The sequence below is a fragment of the Octopus sinensis genome, linkage group LG9 (genome assembly GCF_006345805.1).
Source record: "Octopus sinensis linkage group LG9, ASM634580v1, whole genome shotgun sequence".
NCBI classification, from domain to species: Eukaryota; Metazoa; Mollusca; class Cephalopoda; order Octopoda; family Octopodidae; genus Octopus; species Octopus sinensis.
In genome coordinates this window covers 93,862,244-93,884,732 of record NC_043005.1, presented here as the reverse complement: position 1 = coordinate 93,884,732, position 22,489 = coordinate 93,862,244, and the positions used below count along the sequence as shown (strand labels likewise).

Genomic DNA, 22,489 nt, shown 5'->3' with positions numbered 1-22,489 from the left:
AGAAATACCACCAGATGTTTTAGTTTGGCAGCATCAGTTTCTTACTTTTCTTGATGATGTTTACATCTTTTGCCCTCTGTATGTTGACATACATACTTAAATGTGTGTGTGTATGTATATGTGTGTGTGATATACATACACACACACACATGCTTACACACTCACACACACATGTCAGCTAGAAGGCAAGCATACTTAGCCAAGAGAGAAGCAGAAAGGAAGAAGTTTGCCAATGTTCTGTGGCGTGAGGGCCTGAGGCTTGAGGTGTTTCGGCTTGCAAGACTGTGTCAGAGAAAGTCATGATGTTGTAAGAGAGAACGCATGGATGATGGCTTATTTGCAGTTAGTGATTCTGCAAAGAAGGAGGCATGGAAATGCCACTATGAAAGATTGCTAAATGCAGAGAATACATAGAAGGAGAACCTACCTAACATAGACCCAAAAGAGGGACTGGGTATCCAAATTGACAGTAGCTTATTTGATAAAGCAATTAAGGATATGAAGAGAGGAATCACTCCTAGCCAATCAGGAATCACCACTGAGATGTTTAAAATATCTGGCAGAGTTGGGTATGGCCTAGTCACCCATATAGTTAATCAGGTTGTCCACAAGGGAGTCATGTCCAAAGACTTGTTACAAAGAGAAAGGTGATGCCTTAGACAGGAATAATTACAGAGGGCGTCAAATTGCTGGACCAGATGATGAAAGTTAAAGAAAAGGTCATAGCTCCATTAATTAGGATGAGATGCAGTTTGGATTTGTGCCAGGAAGAAGCACTACTGATGCTATCTTCTTGGTGAGGCAACTGCAGGAAAAGTACTTGGCCAAAAATAAACCTCTGTATTTAGCTTTTGTTAACATGGAGAAAGCCTTTGACAGTGTCCTCCACTCTCTTACCTGGTGGTCAATATAGAGCGGCTGGTGAGAGCTATACAAGCCATGTACAGGGATACTGTCAATAAGCTGAAATTCACCAATGAGTATAGTAAGGAATTTAGTATGCAAGTAGGGGTTCACCAAGGATCAGTTCTTGGCCCCCTCTTGTTTGTCATAGTCCTCTAGGCTAAAGAAGAGGAATTTAAGACTGGCTGCCCCTGGGAGCTCCTCTACACAGATAGCCCTGTTCTTATAGCTGAATCACTACCAAAATTAGAGAAGAATGTGTAAAAGAGTGTTATAATTTGCTTAAAGCCTTGTAATGTGTAAATGATATTAAAACAAAACAACTTTTGGGCAATTCAAATGAGAAGTTTGGTAAAATATATATAATTACAATAAATAAAAGTGAAGAGAAAAGATATTGTATTGCCTTACATATGTTGTTCAATGCTGCTGTAATATTTCATGAAATATTATAAGATTCCCCCTCATCAAATACAAGAATAAAAGTAATCCCAAGTATACACACACACACACATCACCTTTTTAACGTCCACTTTTCCATGCTTGCATGGGTTAGATGGAGTCTGTTGAGGCAAATTTTCTGTGGTTAGTTTCCTTTCCTATCATCAGCTATCACCTGTTGCCAAGCCAGATAATAATACTTCCCCATGGCCAAGCATTCCAAACTGATGGAGACTCTGCCGACGATTTAGCCTTGTTCTCTGACAATATATCAAACTCCACCCAATTAATTCATAGTCTACAATTAGCTGCATATGATGTTAGACTGCTTGTTAATCCAAGTAAAACCAAACTCATTGCTCACAATCATCAAGGATCCAACACTAGTGGAGATCCCATCAATCACGTTGATGATTTCATGTGCCTTGGTTCTGAGACAGCCTCAACTAATAGAGGACAAAGATGGATGTGTGGATTAAGCTTGGCCAGATGATGATGATGATATTTGTTTACACACACACACACACACACACACACATATGCATATATCAACAGTAAGTCCCAAACAACACCAGTTACCATTCCTTTTTTTCTTTCTTTCTGTTTTTCCCTGCATATTTAAGACTTCCTATCATATACAAATGTCTTTGCATTTAACATTTATTCCATTCAACCAATTAATGTCAATTTGATGCCATCACAGCCAATTCCACCAAGAATATTTCTCTCTTTTACTCATTGAATTCTATGAACCCTGCTTCTATCTTCATTTATTTCTGTGTTTTTATTCCAGCATTTGCTCATTTTTACATGTTGGTCTCAAAAAATACCTTTCAGTGCCTCCTTGGCTTACTCTTTTTTACTGGTTCCAACCCTGCAAGCCATGGCCATGCTGGAACACTGCTTTTTGTTACTTTTTTTTTCCATTTTCTTTTGCTTTGTGCATGGTTTTTCTTTTCATAAAGCTTGTTTCAGTTTTGTTTTTTACCATACATTAGAAGTGGATTCATATATTTCAGAAATTAATATAAATTTCTTGTTTATTACATCCAACTCTATTTCAAATATGTATGTGTGTGTATATCTCTATAGAGGTATTTATGTGTATGTCTGTATATATGTGTAACTAGTTTATAACTAGCTTTCTCATTGGAGTTTATATCTTTCACCATTATATGTGTGTTTCTTTCTGAAATATACATTTCTGAACTATGTACATACATATATATAAATTATATATATATTTGCATATGTGAATGTGTGTTTACACACACACCCACACACACAATAGGTACAGACATGGCTATAGGTTAAGAAATTTACTTTGGAGTCAAATTGCTAGGAGTTCAATCCCACTTCATGGATGTCGTTGGCTAACATTTTATACTATAGCCACAGGTCAACTAATACCTGATGAGTGAAATTGCTAGACAGAAACTGAAGAAGCCCATCATATATGTTCGTGTGTGCATGGGTGGGTGAGTGTAAGTTCATTTTTTCCCTTCATCTTGATGTTTGTAAACAAAAACATCACTTTGCTGTCCATCATGAAAATCTATCAGCTCTTCTTCACGTGATCTTTGTAAATAAAAGTCATATTCAAACAGTGTCATTTCTCTCCAGTTCTCCATGTAACTATGTCCAGGCTATTGTTTTGATAGTCCAGGACTTGCAGATTATTACCTCACTTGGAAACAGATAAAGATGGCAGCATGACGGACATCTGGCCATAAAAATCTCTACCCCAATGTAGTGTTGTCTGACCCATACAAGCATGGAGAAGTAGATGTTAAAAAGATGATGAGATACATATCATCGTCTTCATCATCGTTTAACGTCCGTTTTCCATGCTGGCATGGGTTGGCTGGTTTGACTGGGGTCTGGTAAGCCATGGAGGCTGCACCAGGCCCCAATCTGATCTGGCATCGTCTTTATATATATACATATATATATATATATATATATATATATATATATATATATATATATATATATATATATATATATATATATATATATATATATATATATATATATTATATATATATATAATCTTACAATCAAAAACCACAAATCTTGTTGCAGTTATAGTAACCCAGGGTTTCCTGGTCAAAATAATTTGTTTCCACCATTTATCAAACTGAAAACAACACCATTTGTCAGTTGTCTTTTGAGCAGATAATGTTTAGATACAGATGCTGGTAGACAAAAAGAAAAGCACAAGGGAGATAACCAAAATTACCACTAATTTTCTGTCGAGCAAACATAAACCAGATGTTGATGGTTTACCAAGTGTCCATGGTTTTTTAACTTCCAACAAGATGTATTTCTTGAAATGCAGACATACAGAAAAAAAAATCTCTTCCCTCGAATTTATGTATTCATTGGAGGTTCTCAAGTTTTTAAAAAGATACAGTTTTTCAAGAGAACATACTGAACATTTTTTGGACCCACTAAAATAGGGTCTGGATTTGGAGTGGATTTTCCATAGATGTTGAAACTGGTCCCTTTTGTCTTTAAGTTTCCAGATTAAAGCTGAAAGGGTTGTTGAATGTCTCTTATCACTGTACCTATCACGCACACACACACAATTGTACAAAGGCCACATTGTGAGCTGCCATTCTAGGAGAGCAGGAACTGATGCAGGTTATGCGAGACTCTTTAGCCTTATTGCATGCCACAATTTCTCTAGTTCCACAATGCAAAACAGACACTACTCCAAAGTTGGACAGTTTCTTCTATTGCTGTCTGTACAAAATGGAAACATTCCAATTGGTGGCCATTTAGTCTGACCACTGAACAGATACTATTATACATTGAAACTATCCAAGCTCTGCAAACAGGCTCAAAAGCAACTGGTCTGAAAACAGCCACCAAGGAACAAGGATCAGCTCCATAAATCAGAGCCCCTCCAACATCAACTTTTGTTATACACCCTCTTTACATTGTATTGTATAAAGTGGGAGTGATCATGGATAGATCTTCCTGGAATCACATAGGTCTGTCTGTTCTCAAACTACTGACAATAAGCAGCAACTTCCTTGGTGAATATCTTAAACTCTGCATTCAACTGAGTTGTAAGCCAGAAATGAACAACAATTTCTGTTGCCACATCATGCTTCTACCAGTTTATAGACAGCCTTTGTTCCCTCATATCTGAATGCATGCACCTTAGTCTTGACAGTATATGAAGATATAGCTACAGGCCATTATATATACACTGGTCCTGATGCCTTATTTGCCAATTCTGATCTACTCCCTAGCTCTCCTGTTGATCTATTTCACTCCACAGCTTCTTTGCTTTTGTTTTATTTTTTTTAACCAGAAGCTGAGCTCCATCTGAACATGGTGTTTTCAACTTAGGTATTTTCTTTAGTCTTCTAAGAAAATATTCAAATTGCATACATATTTATAATGTATGTATTTTTGGGTTACATTTGAATATTTGTTCAATTATTCTTCATTGTTTTAATGTCCGCAACTCCATGCATGCAGAGATCAGATGGAATTCATTAAGGCAGAATTTTCTATGGACAGAAGCTCTTCCTGCCACTAATGTTCATCTGTTTCCAAACAAGGTAATATTTCTTATTTCTTTACTACCCACAAGGGGCTATACACACAGGGGACAAACAAGGACAGACAAAGGGATTAAATCGATTAGATCGACCCCAGTGCATAACTGGTACTTATTTAATTGATCCCGAAAGGATGAAAGGCAAAGTTGACCTCAGCGGAATTTGAACTCAGAACGTAGCAGCAGACGAAATACCGCTAAGCATTTCGCATGGCGTGCTAATGTTTCTACCCGCTTGCCGCCTTTAATATTTCTTCATGACTGAACATGTTTACACAGAAGACTGGTAATGAAGAATTCTACTTGTTTTGATAGTCATTTGCCATAATTTCATGGTGACAAAATAGACACATATGCACTTGCACATGTATGCACACACACACAGCTTTTTCAATTTCACTCTGCCAAATCCTCTCACAATTCTTTGGTCTAAAGCTTGCCTCTAGTGCACAAGTGAGGCTGAATCCAAAACCCCATTGATTGGTGAATAAACTTCTTAACCACACACCCATGCCTGTGCCTATTGTTAATCTTAAAACAATTTTCATAATGTTTATTACCATTCCTGATTACTCTGAGCTCCATTTTGTAAAAGCTTTTTTGTTTTTATGGAAGGTGTCTGTTGTATATAATTTTTGGGTGTTGATTTCAAATCTGTGATATGAGGAAACTGTAATGATGGCAAATAAGATGTGGTTCACCTATCCCTCATTGTTGGCTGTCCAGCTGTGCTAAGTCCAAACACATGCCCTACTCATTGCACCTAATGTTAGCAGCTGCTACTGCCAATCCCGCTAGCTTGCTCCACTGATGTCCATTCACGTGACTGCACCAGGCTGAAACGGCACGACCTTGGTTCTGCTTCCCTCGCTTCCTTTCTACCCCTTCCTGTTCTGGTCAGACCCCTTGACCATTGACATCACAACCCTTTCCTTCCAATTCATCTCATCCCTCCACATGCCCCCCCCCCTCCAGTTTCAAAAATCACCTCACTTCACTCCATGTCAAAATCTATCTCCCACTCAGGTAGACACCTTGTACTCTTCCTCTCTTCCTCCTTCATCGTCCAGCAAAGCGACAATTCTGCGAATATCCAAAACATGATGCGGCATTCCAGCCACAGAAACATTATTATTGGAATTAACAGCCATCAGTATTCCTCTGTTCCACTGAGATGTACAGCATTCCTTCAGGGGCTTGACAGACGTCTTCCCACTCCTTCTTGAAGGCAGGCCCTCTCTCTTCTGCAGGACATTCTGGTGGTTTACTCAGATGCTGCCATTCATATCTAAATATCACTCTGTGTGGCAGAATACTGCTTCCAGTGGTGAGATGTGCCCCCTCTCTGCCATGGCCTTGATCATTCAATTATGTCTTTTCACAATCCCATTTCCACTTGGTCTGCATGCCACTCTGAAAAAGTAGTGCACATTCTACTTATCAAGCATCTCCTTCAGTGCCATTGTCCATCAGCAATTCGTCTACAGGGCCCCGCTCCAGGAATATCTCATTCAGGATACGTGCAACCTCGTCTGCAGTGCCCATCTTCATTTCCCTCCAAATGGCCGTCTGACCCGGTCCACATCCATATCAAGGTACAGCACCAACATTCTTCCCTCCATGTACAGAGTTATGAGACCTGCTACATTGTCAATGCCTGACCACCAGCTTGATCTTACAGATCCTGGCGACTACATCTTCACCACAGAAAGGTCTGACAGCATCGCTGCCAGTTCTTATCTTCACTGCTATCTCATTGAAAGGGACAACAACAATCGAAAAATATATTTATACACAAGAACCAAAATAGCTTGTGGTATGAGGGAATTGTAATGGTGGGGAAATAAGATATGATTCACGTACCTCTCGCTGTTGGCTGTCCAGCTGTGCTAAGTTCAAACACATGCTCTACCCATCTCACCTAATGTTAACAGCTGCTACTACCAATCCTGCTAGCTCACTCCACTGATGTCCATTCATGGCAACTGCACCAGACCAAAAGAGCACAACCCTGGTCTTATTTCCCTCACTTCCTCTCTCTCCTCCCTCCTGTTCCAGTCAGGCCCCTTGACTCTTGACGTCGCAGCCTTTTCCTGTTGACTGTTGATGTCACAGCCCTTCTGGCTCATCTCATCCCCACATCTTCCCCTTTCAAATCTTCCCGATGTCATCATCAACGGATGCTAAATGATGATGATGATGTATCACATCAAAGTTTTTTTCCTGTTTTTTTTGTTTTTCAAATCTTAGCAATACAGTGTAAAGGAAATGCATATTTAAGTTGAACACAACTTGCAAGGATATGATATAATTTACAATTATAAAGAGAGAGTATTGTGATTTTAACTGTTTTATGGAAAATCTAATCTTTTGCATATTATACTTAGGTACCAATTTTATGAAATATACATTTTATTCTTTTAATTTATTAAATTGTTACACATCTATAGTTATTCTTACACTATCCAACCACAATAAAGCAGTCAAATGCATCAGATATCATTGAAATAACTCACATATAGTAAAACAGTATTGTGGAAAGAGATGCATCAGTTAGGCAACAAATTCTCTCTCTTTCATGTTAATTTAGCAACTGAAAATGTAGACTAAATATAAAAACAAGGTTGGGATGGCAAGTGAACTGTTTAAGAATTAAGGAAGCATCTTTCTCTTCTTGGATTGTAAAACATTGATATTAGTCTGTCATTGTATTTCTATTCCATCATTCCTGGTATCTTATATCTGTAGTTTTTTTTTTTTTTTCATGAATTAATGGAAATGCTCACCTTGCTCTTTTACCCCCAAAATGGCAGAAAATTGGTTGTGCAGGCAATACACTTTAATATTCATACCCTAGCTTCTGGAAGTTATTTATCACATCATAGTTTTGGGATTTGTTGTTACCCCAAAAAGCTACCCAGGTATTTTGTTTAACAGGTTTAAGTAAACCCTTAAATAGCTCATCTTTCATTGCTAAACCCATCAAAGATAACTACCTTCAGTCTCTCGTTAGATTTGAATCATCTACCTTACATTAATGTTTTTGTCAAATCTAATTTAATATGAAATGCTAGGAACAAGATATTTTCACTGTTTACTAAGGGGGATGTTCATAATATTCTACTTTCTAACCTCAAAAACTCTTCTTTCTGACCATTCTTTTCTCACGCAGTGGTCTCTTTTAACTCAGTTGTCCCATAAACACAACTCCCCCCCCCCAAGAAATTTAGTGTAACTGTTTTGTTGATTAAACATCATGAAAATCACTTTTAGATCTCCACATATCATCCAGTTGTGTTGGAAGTAAGCCTTTTCCAATACCACATTCATGGTTCTATGTATTGAATGGCCAGTCAGAACTGAATACATTTCCATTACTCAGCAAAAACACACTTTAGATTTAATTTCAACCTGTTAATGAAAATCTATCATTTGTTTGATTCATTCCAACATTTTACAAATCATTAACAACTTGACACTAAAAATTGTCATCTCCTACACTAAAAGACCTGCATCAGATCTTTTTTTGTTTTCTTTGTACCAATGAAAGTTAAATGTTGTTCCTGGAACTCGTAAGTAATTTTGGTTTAACCTAGTTCCCAGTAATTCTGTTGAGTCTTGAAAGATTTAAAATCAGTAGATTTCATCTTCAGTGCTTCCTTCCAATGTACAGCATGCAGTTTATTGATGGCATCTAACTTAAGAAATACAACAGGCACTTTAGCACTTTAGTTGGTAATGTCTCTTAATTTGGGTTTTGGAGAGATATGTCCATAAATATAGATCAAACAAAAAAGCAATCTCCAATATGATTTGTCAGTCCTTCCCAGACTGTTGTTACACCAAAGCCCATCCCATTTCTTTTAGTTAATTACCTCTGATTTACAATGCAAATTTGGGAGATAGTGAGAAGGACTTGGTTTTGGTTTGTCTTGATTGGCCAATTTCATTCCAAAATTTGTAAAATATTTTCTTGTAACAAAATCTGAAATTCCATTGCCACAGATGTAGCAAGACATCTATGCTGCACTTTCACAGCCTACACCCACTGGTACTGACCATATTAGGTTACAAAGTTAAACAAACAGCTAGAAGATGTAGAAGTTAGTTTTCCTTGGGCCTTCGTTGTACTCAAAGACACAACCAACTATTACAGAAAGGAGGAAATACATTCCTATCATTACCAAGGCCGGTATTATATGCAAGCCATCTTAGAAAAACTCTCAAGAAAAATAAATTTCAAACTGCTCTCCCACTCTTGTTACCTTACAAAATTGACAGTTTATACTTCATAAGAAGTAATTGAATATAGTCTATAACTATTCTCAGCTAATGACAGTTGTCAGTTAATACCTCCTTCATTGCAAAACCTGTATTATATGGTATTGTAGTTATCTAGCTTTATTAGTAGAAGCCTGTTAACTTATAGTCTCATTCTCTGATTCTTTCACTGTGATATAGTAAGTGGGAGGTTGTGGCATGTGGGCTTTGTCAGAAATTGACTTTCATCTTTAAATAGACTTGTAAATACTACTTCACTTTGAAATGAACAGAACAGTTTGAAACACCGAATTCGTATCACTGCTAATTTTCCTAAAATGCAAAAAAAAAAAGAAAAGAAAATAATAAATAATAATAAGCTATTTTCCCCATTTCTGGCCTATATTTTATAGTAACAATATTTGTCTTGCTCTCATATAAGTGTTTGTTAACACAAGTCTATGAAAAGATTTTACCTCAGTTCTTTATCAGTGATAATGTTTACATGCATGAAATATTTTTAGTGGGGTGGAGGAGGGGGTGAAGCGTTGTTGGTTCACCTGCTTCTCATGCCTGCAATTAATACAGGCAAGAACAAAGAATACACCAACTTTAGTGGGAACTGATGAGCAGTTTGGAGTTAAATGTGAAGAGGGAATGTTATTACATGAGGAAGAAAGGGGAATCTGTTTGTTCTAAAGACATGTCTAACTCCTGTTCTTATTTATTTATTTATTATTTCCCCTCGCCTTTCCACTCTAGAACCAGTGAAAGATGACACGGAACTTTGTACACATGCCTCAAGGGTCGATGCTTCATCCCGGTTACAAGTTGAACACAAGCCTCGCAATCGATCTCCTGTTGTTTATACAAGAAAGGGCGCTGGAAGTGGGCCAAACTCTAGATCAGCTTCACCTGCTTTATTGCATCCTGCCAATTCCAACAGCAAACTAAAGAATTTCTCAGATTTGGCTCGAAGCAACGATTCTTTAAATGAAACATTGTAAGTTTTCAACTCTTCAACAGAGGAATTACTTGTTTTTGTTGTTGTTCTTATCTCTTCTCCACTGTTATTTTACTATCTTGTTTTATCCTCTCATTTACTTTCATTTATAGTTGTTTGGTTATCTTAAACATTTTATTTTTGATGACATTTTATTGAGAGCATGACATTTTTATTCAACCAGATGTATTGAGGCAAAATAGAATTATTATTTAAGACTTTGCACAGTATCCACTATCATGATGTTGTTGATTGAAGGATGCTGTGTCTACCGGGGGTTTGTACTTTTGTCAAGTTACAACAAAGACCTCGGACAGACAGTACTTTACACAATATGCATGCAGTTCCAAGTAATGCTGATTTTTGCTATTCACCTAGATTGTAGGGTATTTCTAAAGTTTCCAGATGTTTCTTCAGCTTGGATGGAATTGAACCCAATTCTCCAGTGACAACAGGGACAATTGACTCTCGTAGTTGCCACATCTTGGCGATCTCAATTCTCAGGTCTCCATATTTATCAATCTTTTCTCTTTGTTTCATAATAATATGTTGATCTCCTGGCACTGCCACATCAATTATTAGCCACTCTTGTTTGTCCCTCCTAAAGGTTACTATGTCTGGCCCTTGGTGCTCTAACACCTTGTCTGTCTAGAATTCAAAATCTCAGAGGATTTTCGCCTTCCCCTTTTCGTCCAATATTATTATTATTATTATTATTAAGGTGGTGAGCTGACCTTGTGCCAAAATTTGAGCTGGCAGAATCATTAACATGCTGGGCAGAATGCTTTGCAGCATTTTGTCCATCTTTACATTCTGAATTCAAATTCTGCCAAGGTCAGCTTTGCCTTTCACCAGGGTCAATGTAATCAGTTAGTCCCCTCTCCCAAAATTTCAGGCCTTTAGTAGAAAGGGTCATTATTGCTATTAGTATCATTTGCCTTTGTTTTACTTTATACAAGCTGCACCCAAGTCTCAAAGATGTCAACACTCTACAGGTTTTTGCATCTAAAGGTGAGGTGCAGTGTAATTAAAAAAACTAATGTCTGTGTCTTATTCAAAAAAAATTCTTTATAAGATTTGTTGTTCTTATATTATTATTAAGGAAGGCAGTGAGTTGGCAGACTCATTAGTGTTGGCAAATTCATTAGTGTCATCAAGCAAAATGCTCATTAGTGTTTCTTCTGGCTTTTTACATTCTGAGTTCAACAAATATAAGACAAAGTACCAGTCAGATACTGGGGTTGAACAAATTATTATTAGGATGCCAGAGATGCAAACTTGTTAGAACATCAGACCTTGTGTTATTTCTTATGGTTTGTAATATACTGAGTTCAAATCCTCCTGAGGTCACCTTTGCCTTTCATCTCTTGGGGATTGATAAAATAAAATACTAAGCAAGTTTTGAGATTGATGGTATCAACTAAACCTCTTCCTCTCAAAATTACTGCCTTCCATATTCTAGAAACTGATGGCAGCAAGCTGACAAAATTGGGAAAATGTCAGACAAAATGATTTGCCATTATTTCTTCTGACTCTTTATATTCTGAGTTCAATTTCTGCCAAGGTAAGCCTTGCCTTTCTTCCTTCTGGGACCTGTAAACTAGTACCCATCTCACATCCTCCACCATTCTTTAGACACTGCTGTACAGCTATTCTGATCGTATTTAAATCACCCAGAAACTTGACTCTGCAACAACAGACTTCAACTGACTCCAACCCCATCCACTGCCTCCCCCTTTCACACCAGCAATATCAAAGAACATCAAGTAGAACCAGTTCTTGTGTTCAACCACAGACAGCACACCTGGAAGACATGGTAATGAAAGCAAAACAATGCACAAGCATATTTAAAGAAACCACAGTGTGGTGTTTAACCAACAGAAAGAAACAATGACAGTATTTTACAAACACTTCATTAGATCCATCATGGACTCTTTCACTTCTGTGTGGACCTCTGATCTTCCCACAACAAACTGCAATAAACTCACAACAAATACATTTTACATTATAACAAATGGTATGCAGATCACATTTATAGACCACTCACATAATGAAACAAAAGTATAAAAAATATAAGACCACCTGAACACCCGAAATATAAGAGCACACTTTGATGCCACACCAAGATTCCACCTCCAAAGTCTCTGTTGCTACATGACAAATAATGTCACACCCCCATAGATATGTATAACACCCTAGAGCATTATTACAACAACATCCTAAAAATGTTATCTCTCCACCTCAGCCCAAATATTGATAAGCAAGAGAAAATTGCTCCATCAGTTGCTTCACTGTGCTCTAACATCATGCTGGTGTTTGGGCACAGTTCTGCCTTCCTCCATACTGGTCAGCACTGGAATCTACAATTACACAGGAACAGACTGGAGATTGGAAAGACTCCAATATGTCCAGACTGTTGCATTGCACCCCATGTTACTCGTTAATGCATGTTGGGTTTGCAGAATGATTCTCCATTACTCACAGACGTGGTATTACTAGAGAGATGTATCTGGATTGTGTCATGTGGTTTAACCAACTGCTTGTGCACTACTCAGGACCAACCCTGGGTTACACAACAACAACAGCAACAATATTAACAAACATACAAGTTTGTCTTTTGAAATATTTCAGTATTTTTTTGTCTTTTTATCTTCAGTGATACCTTCAAGAACGACACCATGGATAGTTACTCACAAAAGTTGACCCCGAGAGAAAATATGGTGAGTCACTTGATGATGGATTGTGAAGATGAATATACAAACATACAAAAAGTCAAGTAAGTTTTTTGGTCAGCACAACTCATTTTTTTTGCATCCTCTATTAATCGTATCACTCTGACACACTACCATTATTTTCCCATCTATGAGGACCTTCTTGTTCTGGTCTTCTTTCATCACTCCCTTCAGTGGATGAGATAACCCTCTGCTGCAAGCAAATGAATAAACAGAAACAACATTGTATAGAAAGGAGAAGTCTTGCAGGGGACAAGACACTGATGCTAGTGATGGTGTCATGTTAAAAGGTTCCAGTACACAATGTGAAGTGGTTGGTATTGAATCCTTTAATCTATGACTTATCTGCTTAATCTTTGGATTAAGATAATGGGATATTTGCTGTAATTAATTTCAGGTTCTTAACATTTACTTGTCTTACAACCATATTTGGGAGAAAATTTTTCTTTCATTTGCTACGGAATATGATGATAAATTAACAAATCCTTCAGACTTCTTTCATCGTCATCATCATTTAACGTCCATTTTCCATACTGGCATGGGTTGGACGGTTCGATTGGGGTCTGGGAAGCCAGGAGGCTACACCAGGCCCCAATCTGATCTGGCAGTGTTGCTACAGCTGGATGCCCTTCCTAATGCCAACCACTCCGAGAGTGTAGTGGGTGCTTTTTACATGCCACTGGCACAAGGGGCCAGAGGAGCTGGCATCAGCCACAATTGGATGGTGCTTTTTACGTGCCACCAGCACGAAAGCCAGTCAAGGCAGCACTGGCATCGGCCATGTTCGAATGGTGCTTTTTATGTGCTACTGGCACGGGGCTCACAACTACAATTTCCATTTGATTTGATTTTGATATTGCTGATGTTGATGTACTTGACCCATTAGGTCTCCTCAAGTACATGTCGCCCTATGATCCCTGGTACTTTTGAGTGGGCTGGTTATGTGACACTGGTATAGGTTACAGCTCACTTTATTTGTCAGGTCTTCTCAGTCACAGCATACCTCCAGAGGTCTCGGTCTTTTGTCATTGCCTCTGTGAGGCCCAATGTTCGAAGGTCATGCTTCACCACCTCATCCCATGTCTTCCTGGGTCTCCCTCTACCCCGATTTCTTTCCACTGTTTGGGAGTGGCACTTCTTCACACAGCTCTCCTTGTCCATCCGCAGTACATGACCATACCAACACAAATGTCTCCTTTGCACACCACATTCTTATGTCTAACATTTCTCTCAGGGCGCTTACACTCTGTCATGTGTGCACACTGATATTACACATCCAGCAGATCATGCTAGCTTCATTTAAGATATTTTAGTTTATGCTAGTCATCATCATCATCATTTTTATGGTAGCTTCCCATGCTGACTTGAGTTAGATAGATCATCACAGTCTGAGTTTTTTTTTTCTTTTTCTTGGGAGCCACTATCCTCATAGATTGGCATTTAAATGAGTCCTTCCTGTCACCAACCATTTCACAGCATGTACTGGGCACTACACTTTCTCTGCTCATTTGTGGCACTTTTTCTTGAGATCTTCATTATGATTGAATTAAAGTTGACTGAAGGATAAGCAAGTTGTATAATTGTTCTAGGGGTTTGTGATTTGAGTAAATCTAAATATAAGGACATAGATATATGGTGGTCGTATGGTTAAGGAGTTTGCTTCACAGCTCTTTGATTTGGGTTCAGTCCTATTTTACAGCATCTAGGTCAAGTATCTTCTACCATATTCTTGGGGATGAATGAAATTTCCTGGACTGAAACTGTGTACTAGCCCATCAAGAGACCATTCCATTTTTGGGGTGGGCAGGAGATAGTGCCGGTGGCATGTAAGAGAACTTTCCGTTTCGCGACCGTTGCCAGCACCGCCCCGTTTCGTGTCCGTTGCCAGCCTCGCCTGGCCCTCGTGCCGGTGACACATAAAAAGCACCATCCGTTCGTGGCCGTTTGCCAGCTCTGTCTGGCACCAGTGCGGGTGGCACGTAAAAAGCACCCACTACACTCACGGAGTGGTTGGCGTTAGGAAGGGCATCCAGCCGTAGAAACACTGCCAGATTTGACTGGGCCTGATGAAGCCTTCTGGCTTCACAGACCCCAGTAGAACCGTCCAACCCATGCTAGCATGGAAAACGGACGCTAAACGATGATGATGATGATGATGTTGTTGCCAGGTTTAACATGTGAGACATAGGTATCTATAGCAAAGTTCACTCTGTAACAAGCATTTGGACTATGTCTCTGGTATGAAGATTACTTCTTCCCATCCTCCCTCCATTCACAGAGACTCTAAAAAGGATCACAGGTACTAGCAATCTTTGGGGTATCTAAAAAAAAAACCTTCTCTTTGTAGCTGAAACTTGGACCATGAAAAAGAAGTCTCAAGATCATCTTGATGGTACATTTGCCAGATTTCCTGTGAGGTCTTGAAGCATTTCACGACATGAGCACAAACAAAAGAGGAGGTTACTAAACACTTTGCACCATCCCTACTCTTGCTGTTCAATGCAGGGTAAGATTTGGTAATCACTGCTGAACAACAAATCATATCAAAAATTAGATTTTTGAAACTTTTGCACCCCTGATACAGGATGAAGACCACTGAACTACATTGATATTATGGATACAGATACACAAAGGAAATTGAGAATCTACCAAAGCTAATGGGGGACAGAGATTCCTGGTGATGAACATCTAAGTTGTAGCTAATTGAAGGAGAAAGCTGCCTTTCTTCCTCTCACAATAAACCATTTAAAAAAAAACCTAAAGAGTTCCCTGATATTTATATTAATCTTTTTGATCCCTCACTCCTTAAAGTTTGTCTTTATTTCCTTTGGTCAATGTCTCAGCAATATGGTGTGAAAATCTAAAGAATCTTTGCTGTCTTGTGATGGTTTGTTTATGGATTTTACAAATGTTATTGAAACATAGAATGATTCTGAAAGTTGGTAAATTGGCAAAGGCATTAGGGTGTTAAATAGAATTCCTCGTGGTATTTGTTCTACCTCCCTGAACTCTGAATGAAAATCCCACTGAGGTTCATCCTTTTGGGGTTTCATAATAATCCAGGAGAGTGAAATGGAAGAGCTGTTAGAGAGTTGAGCAAGATGTCTTGTGGTATTTGTTGCAGCCCTTAGAACCATTGGTTATGTTCAATTCTCAATAAGGTACTACTACTACTACTACTACTTCTGAAAATATTATTATGAAAATAAGGGACTACTACTACTGGTTGTAAGAATAATTGATCCAATAATTCAGACCCAAATATATAGTTGTAAACTGTTTTCCGCAATCCTAGAATTGGATATTAAATATTAAATCATCTTCTGTGACATTCTTGAGATACTGTCCTAGTTTGAATGGTTCCAGTGTTGTCATATTTCAAATGAATATAATTTTTTTTATTTGTCTCAAAACCTGAAATATTTTCTTCATAATTTGAAATTCATTTATCTTGTCCATCTTATGAAGTGTCAGTTTGTCTCTCTGGTGCCATTACAAAAGTAGGAGGGACATTACTAAATTACTATTTTAGTTGTCAAATCAGTGATGCTGCCTTTTTTATGTGTATTTTATTTTGTCTTCAGAGTTTTCTGTGGCACCTGGAATGTGAATGGCCAGTCTCCTACTGTTTCAATCCACACATGGTTAGCATCTGATCCCGAACCTCCAGATATTTATGCTGTTGGGTATGTATATTACTCTTTACTTAAAAACCACAGCAAATTTTGTATATATAATAATAATAATAATAATAATAATTGTGTACAGTGCTCAGGTGCACTACAACTCATCTAAAGTGTATATATAATCAGGTGTAGTTTCGGCGGATTTCGGAAAGCATGAGGGCCTTAAAGGATGCAGTGTCATGGCAGTCAACAACTGACGCAGGCAGTTTATTCCACGCTTCAGCAACCCTGAGCGTGAAAAAATGTTTCCGAAAGTCATGGGAGCTGTGTTGTTTTCTGACTTTGTAGGCATGTCCACGTGTGTTAGACACATGGAGATCAAAAAGGTGTTCAGTGTTGTTGTTGGTGAGGTGGTTGATAACCTTGTGGGTGTTTACCAAGTCCGTCGCCAGACGCCGGAGCTTCAGTGAATCCATGCCCAGGGAAACAAGGCGCTCAGAATATGGTAGGTGTCTGATGGAGGGTATGTGTTTGGTTGCACGTCTCTGGACAGATTCCAGGAGGTCAATGTTCTGAGCAAGATAGGGATTCCAAACTGATGATGCGAATTCCAAGTGTGGTCGTACCATAGCTGTATACAGTTTTAAATAGATGGCTGGAGAGCGGCTAACAAAAGTCTTGCTGAGTGATGCCAAGACACCCTCGGCCTTCTTGACAATTTTAGAGATATGCTTTGTCCAACGCAAATCACTGCTGACAGTGATGCCTAGGTCACGCTCGCAAGAGGATTTCTTGATATCAGTGTTGTGGAGGGAGTATGTGGACGCAGGGTTTTTTCTCCCAAAATGCATGGTGGTACACTTGTCCACAGCCAGTTTCAGTTGCCAGTCTGTGATCCATTGCTGCATTGTGTCTAGGTCTGATTGCAGGAAAGAGTTGTAGACATCAGGATCAGTCCTCTTGATTTCAAGGTACAGCTTGATATCGTCTGCATATTTCAATACTGTGGCATTCTTTAAATTGGCATCTATGTCATTAATGTATGCCACAAACAGGAGGGGACCAAGGACAGATCCCTGTGGTACACCCGATGACATCTCATATGGTGTAGAGTGCTGTCCTAGAACTGTGACTACCTCCTTTCGGCTGAGGATGAAGGATTTCAACCAGTTAAAAAGGTCATCCCCCACACCCATTGCAGAGAGTTTCACCATAAGCCTTTTGTGTGGCACAGAGTTGAAATCATATTAAACCCTTTAATAGTTAAGAAAAAATAGACTCCAACTTTTCATTTTCTTCACAGCTTTATTATACACCTGAATCAATATCAGCAGATTGTCTGATCCTTCTGCAAAATATTCTGAATTTTTTTTTCTTTTAGTTTTTTTTTTTTTTATAAAAATATCTTGGAAGATATTTTAGCACAAGTTTTGTCTCAGATTTCCTTTAAGACACAGCTCATCGTTTTTATAAAACAAACTGAAATTCTTGATAGGAAATTTTTTTTTACGGAGAACATTATATCTTTCAGTATTTTCTATTGTTTCAGTGCATAGCAATAATATACTTTGGGTTGCACTTTAATATATATTTTCAATATGTGACTGCGTGTGTATCGTTGGCGATTTTCTTTCTCTGTCTGATAAAGAGCTCTGCTCGAAACATGGAATCCTCTTTCTTTTCTTTCTTTTCCTGAGTGTCCAATAACACAGTACTTGTCCCACGTCCTTGTATTGTTGTTTTTTCTTGCTTGTTCTTGTTTAGATTGAATATATATATATATATATATATATATATATAATTACATACTTTTCTTTATTAGGTTTCAAGAGCTGGATCTCAGTAAAGAAGCTTTCATTTTTAGTGAATCCCCCAAAGAAGGAGAGTGGCTACAAATGGTAACATCTTGCCTCCATCCTAAAGCTAAATATAAAAAGGTAAGGTTTAAAGAAGAGGAAAGTATATATAATGAACATGATTTCGCTGTACAATTAAATAACTATTTCTTTTTTATGCTGATGATAAAGTCTTCTACATATATTCTAATTACTGTGGCAAGAATTTTAACTATTGTACGTTCACAGCTTTTGAAGATTTTCTGGTTGAGCCAACTATATTGCAAACTGCAAAACCCACCAGCCCAAAAAAGGATGTTTAAATCCTTTGTAAAACAATCTCTTTTTCTGCCAAAATCTTATATTACATCTCAGAACTCTACAGACGATGGGTAAATCCAGACATCTTTATCTGTGGCCATAAAGAACATTTCTTTCACCAGAAGGAAAATAAGAGAATGATTAAAAATAAATAAAATTATACAAATAGAAATATTTAGTCATCTCATGTTCATAGAATATTCTGCAGCAGGAATGTTTAGCAATCGCTCGATATTAAAATTCACTAGAATATTGCCCACGTGATAAACAAAATCTGATCAATCACAACTTTGTATCAAATAGGCTCCAGCAAAGATCTTTTCCGTTGGCGCACTTCCTTCTCAGCCTTTCAACAACATCATCATCAGCGTTTAATGTCTGCTTTCCGTGTTGGTATGGGTTGGACAGTTTGACAGGAGCTGGTCAGCCGGTGAGCTGTCCAGGCTCCAATTGTCTGTTGTGTGATGGTTTCTATGGCTGGATGCCCTTCCTAATGTCAACCACTTTACAGAGTGTGCTGGGTGCATTTACGCAGCACTGATACAAGTGCATTCCATGTGGCACCAACACTTGTAAAGGACAAGCCTGTATGTATGGAGGACAGCAGTTTTCCTTAGCTTGATGAGACCCAGTGTTTGAAGATCCTTTCTCACCACTTCGTCTCCTGTCTTCCTGGGTCTACCCCTTCCATAGGTTCCCTCCACAATTAGAGCTTGGCACTTCTTAATAAAGCTGTCCTCGTCCATATGCATCACATGACCAAGCCAGCACTGTCTTGTCTCCTGCACACAACATCTGCCATGTGTGCATATTGACATTATCCATCCAGTGGAGCATGCTAGCTTTTTTCAAGCTTTTGCACATCCCCTGTAGTCAAAGCCCATGTTTCACTGCCATGTAGCATAACTGTACATACACAGGCATTGTACAATCTGCTTTTCGTTCTCGGCTACTAGACAGAAAGCTTTGGGGTGTAGCATCGACAGACGCTCTAGGAGTTGGCCAACTGAGACAGCAGTTGACAACACAAAGGCAATGGACAGAGGACAAACGACATTAGAAGTCAGTAGCCAGCAAGCAACTAATAACGCTTTATCTGCTGCTACAACTACACCAAGAACACAAACTCTCTCAACATTTTGTCATCCATAGTAATGACAGCATTCATTTTTTTGTGTACAAAAACAATAAATTGTTGTTTATCAAAACCTCAACAGACTCCGGTGTTTTTTTTCCATACAACTCCACCAGAGCTATCAGCTTGGTTCCCAACTGGAATTGCTCAACAGAAAGAAATTCATCTTGTTATTTGCTTGAAACAATACAATTTATTTATAGATATGAAGGTTCCTATTAATTAACTTAACACTAATGATATTTTTATTTCCAGGTGAAACTTATCCGACTAGTTGGTGTAATGTTAATTATATTTGTGACTAAAGAATTAAGCCCCTTTGTGAAATACATTGATGCAGATTATGTAGCAACTGGCATCATGGGACTTTTGGTAAGAAACGACTTTTTGATATTTTTATAATTCAGTCAATTGCTGTCCATGAATTACAAGAAAGCCAATACATGTAGTTTCTTTATAGATATTAGCATTTCAAACCCAAGGAGCTCTTCAAGTCTTGCAAGGTACAAATCAAACTCACTAGTGCTGGTACAACAAAAACAAAAAGCACCCAGTACACTCTGTAAAATGCTTTGTGCTAGTAAGATATGATCCTGTGACTTGTTTGATCCTATTAAACCATCCAATCCACGTCAGCTTGGAAAGCAGACATAAAAATTATTAAGACATTAAATCAATCTGTAACAAGTTAGACTGAACAACTTATTAACCTCTCTTATATTTCTGCTTACGTTAGCATGTCAGTTCTTATATTTTCCAATCTTCTCTGTGTAGTCTCATTGCACAAACATAACACCATGTGTGCACACACTCACTTGCACACCTTCAGGTTAAGATTTGAACACACAAACTTTTATTTCATTCACAGGTTTTCAACACCTTTCACAAAGATGTTCAATTGACAGAGTCATAGAGTATCAGATAAATTGCCTTACAGCATTTGGTTTGGCACTCTGTGCTCTGTTCAAATCTCACCAAAGTCAACTTTGCTTTCATCCTTTGGGAGAATGGGGGAATGTTGATTAAAGAAGTATCAATCCAGGGTGGTAGATTAATAGAACTGTAAGAATCTTGGAGTAAGTATTTGTTTTGACTCTGTATTCTGAGTTCAAATCCCAGCAAGGCCTGCTTAAGTGATACACTTAATCTGTCACTTAGTTTAATCCATCACCAACTGGCATTTTGGGTACCTTTAGTAGAGTCTGTTTCTGTTGCAAGCATTTGGGCCAGGGCTTCAATTTGAGGATAGCTTCTTCCCTCCTTCCCACTAGTCTTTAAGACCTTGTAAAGGATTAAGGGCAAAAAGACTAAAAGATTAAGAAATGGATTTTTTAAAATAAATTTTAGACAATAACATCTTAACTACTAAGGAAACAAAATATTGTTTTCAATTTTAGCACAAGGCCAGCAATTTCGGGGAAGGGGGTAAACCAATTACATCAACCCCAGTGCTCAACTGATACTTTTTTTATCACCCCTTGGCAGAATTTGAACTCAGACCATAAAGATAGACAAAACACTGCTAAGCATTTTACCCAGCATGCTAACAATTCTACTGGCTCACCACCTTACTAAGGAAATAAAATATTTATATAATTATCTAATGACTTTTAACCATCAATGAAATCAGTCAATAAATCTAACCACTGCCAAAAAAACGCCAGTATAGACAAGATAATGATGATGATTCTTTGTTTAATCCGCAACAAAATAGATACGAGGTTCAATTATAATAAATTGTTAATAATAAAACTGTTTGTCTTTACACAAGCCTCAATTTTTTAGGTACATAATTGATATAATCAGCCCCATTGGGTGACCAATGCTTGCTAGTCGTATAAAATATAAACAGGTGGCATGTAAAAAACACCATTTGAGCATAGCCGTTGTCAGTACCGCCTGACTGGCCCTCGTGCCGGTGGCATGTAAAAGCACACTCTCGGAGTGGTTGGTGTTAGGAAGGGCATCCAACTGTAGAAACTCTGCCAGATCAGATTGGAGCCTGGTGCAGATTCTGGTTCGCCAGTCCTCAGTCAAACCGTCCAACCCATGCCAGCTTGGAAAGCGGACGTAAACGATGATGAACGAGTACGTCTCAATTGCAGTGGGACAAAAAGTAATGTTACTGATTGGTTTTTCACTCAGTGAAACTGTTACCATTAATGGACTTTATCTAATTCTATCATACTGACTGGTTTGTTTTTTTTATACAACCTGCAGAGATGACTGTATGGATTCACTTCACAGTCGCATTAATCCCCAGTTTGATCTCACTGCATGGAATCATAGCCTTGTGTCAACAATAAAACTTAGCCTTGTACAAGAATACTTAATTTCGGTTTATCACAGTTATCTCCCTTCGTTCTCCTTCAACGTCATTAAAATATGAAGCAAAGTGCCGACAATCAACTAAGTTGTTTCTTTTTTTAACTTTAGAAGGTGTTACTCCAGCATAGCCACAATCCATTGACAACAAACAGTAAAGGATAACAGAATGCACACACCTAAGCACGTGTGCTCATGCACTCTCTCTCTCTCTCTCTCTCTCTTTCTCTATCTCTCTCCCTCCCTCCCACACACACACAGCTTTCTTTCATTTACAAAAACTAAAACTGACCTGAAATGGAGCATATTGTGACCTCAGTATTGCCTGTGT

General features: G+C 38.2%; 1 protein-coding gene across 3 annotated transcripts in view; it reads left to right on the top strand.

The window, feature by feature from the left end:
* LOC115215827 (inositol polyphosphate 5-phosphatase OCRL) overlaps window positions 1-22,489 on the top strand; it is a 169,801-nt gene that overhangs the window by 90,906 nt on the left and 56,406 nt on the right. For all 3 annotated transcript variants that reach the window (XM_029785147.2, XM_029785146.2, XM_036506172.1), the window contains 5 exons: window positions 9,944-10,184; window positions 12,841-12,960; window positions 16,501-16,602; window positions 18,365-18,479; window positions 20,089-20,205. In XM_029785147.2, coding sequence (XP_029641007.1) covers window positions 9,944-10,184; window positions 12,841-12,960; window positions 16,501-16,602; window positions 18,365-18,479; window positions 20,089-20,205 — 695 coding nt within the window. The remainder of the gene's footprint in view (window positions 1-9,943; window positions 10,185-12,840; window positions 12,961-16,500; window positions 16,603-18,364; window positions 18,480-20,088; window positions 20,206-22,489) is intronic.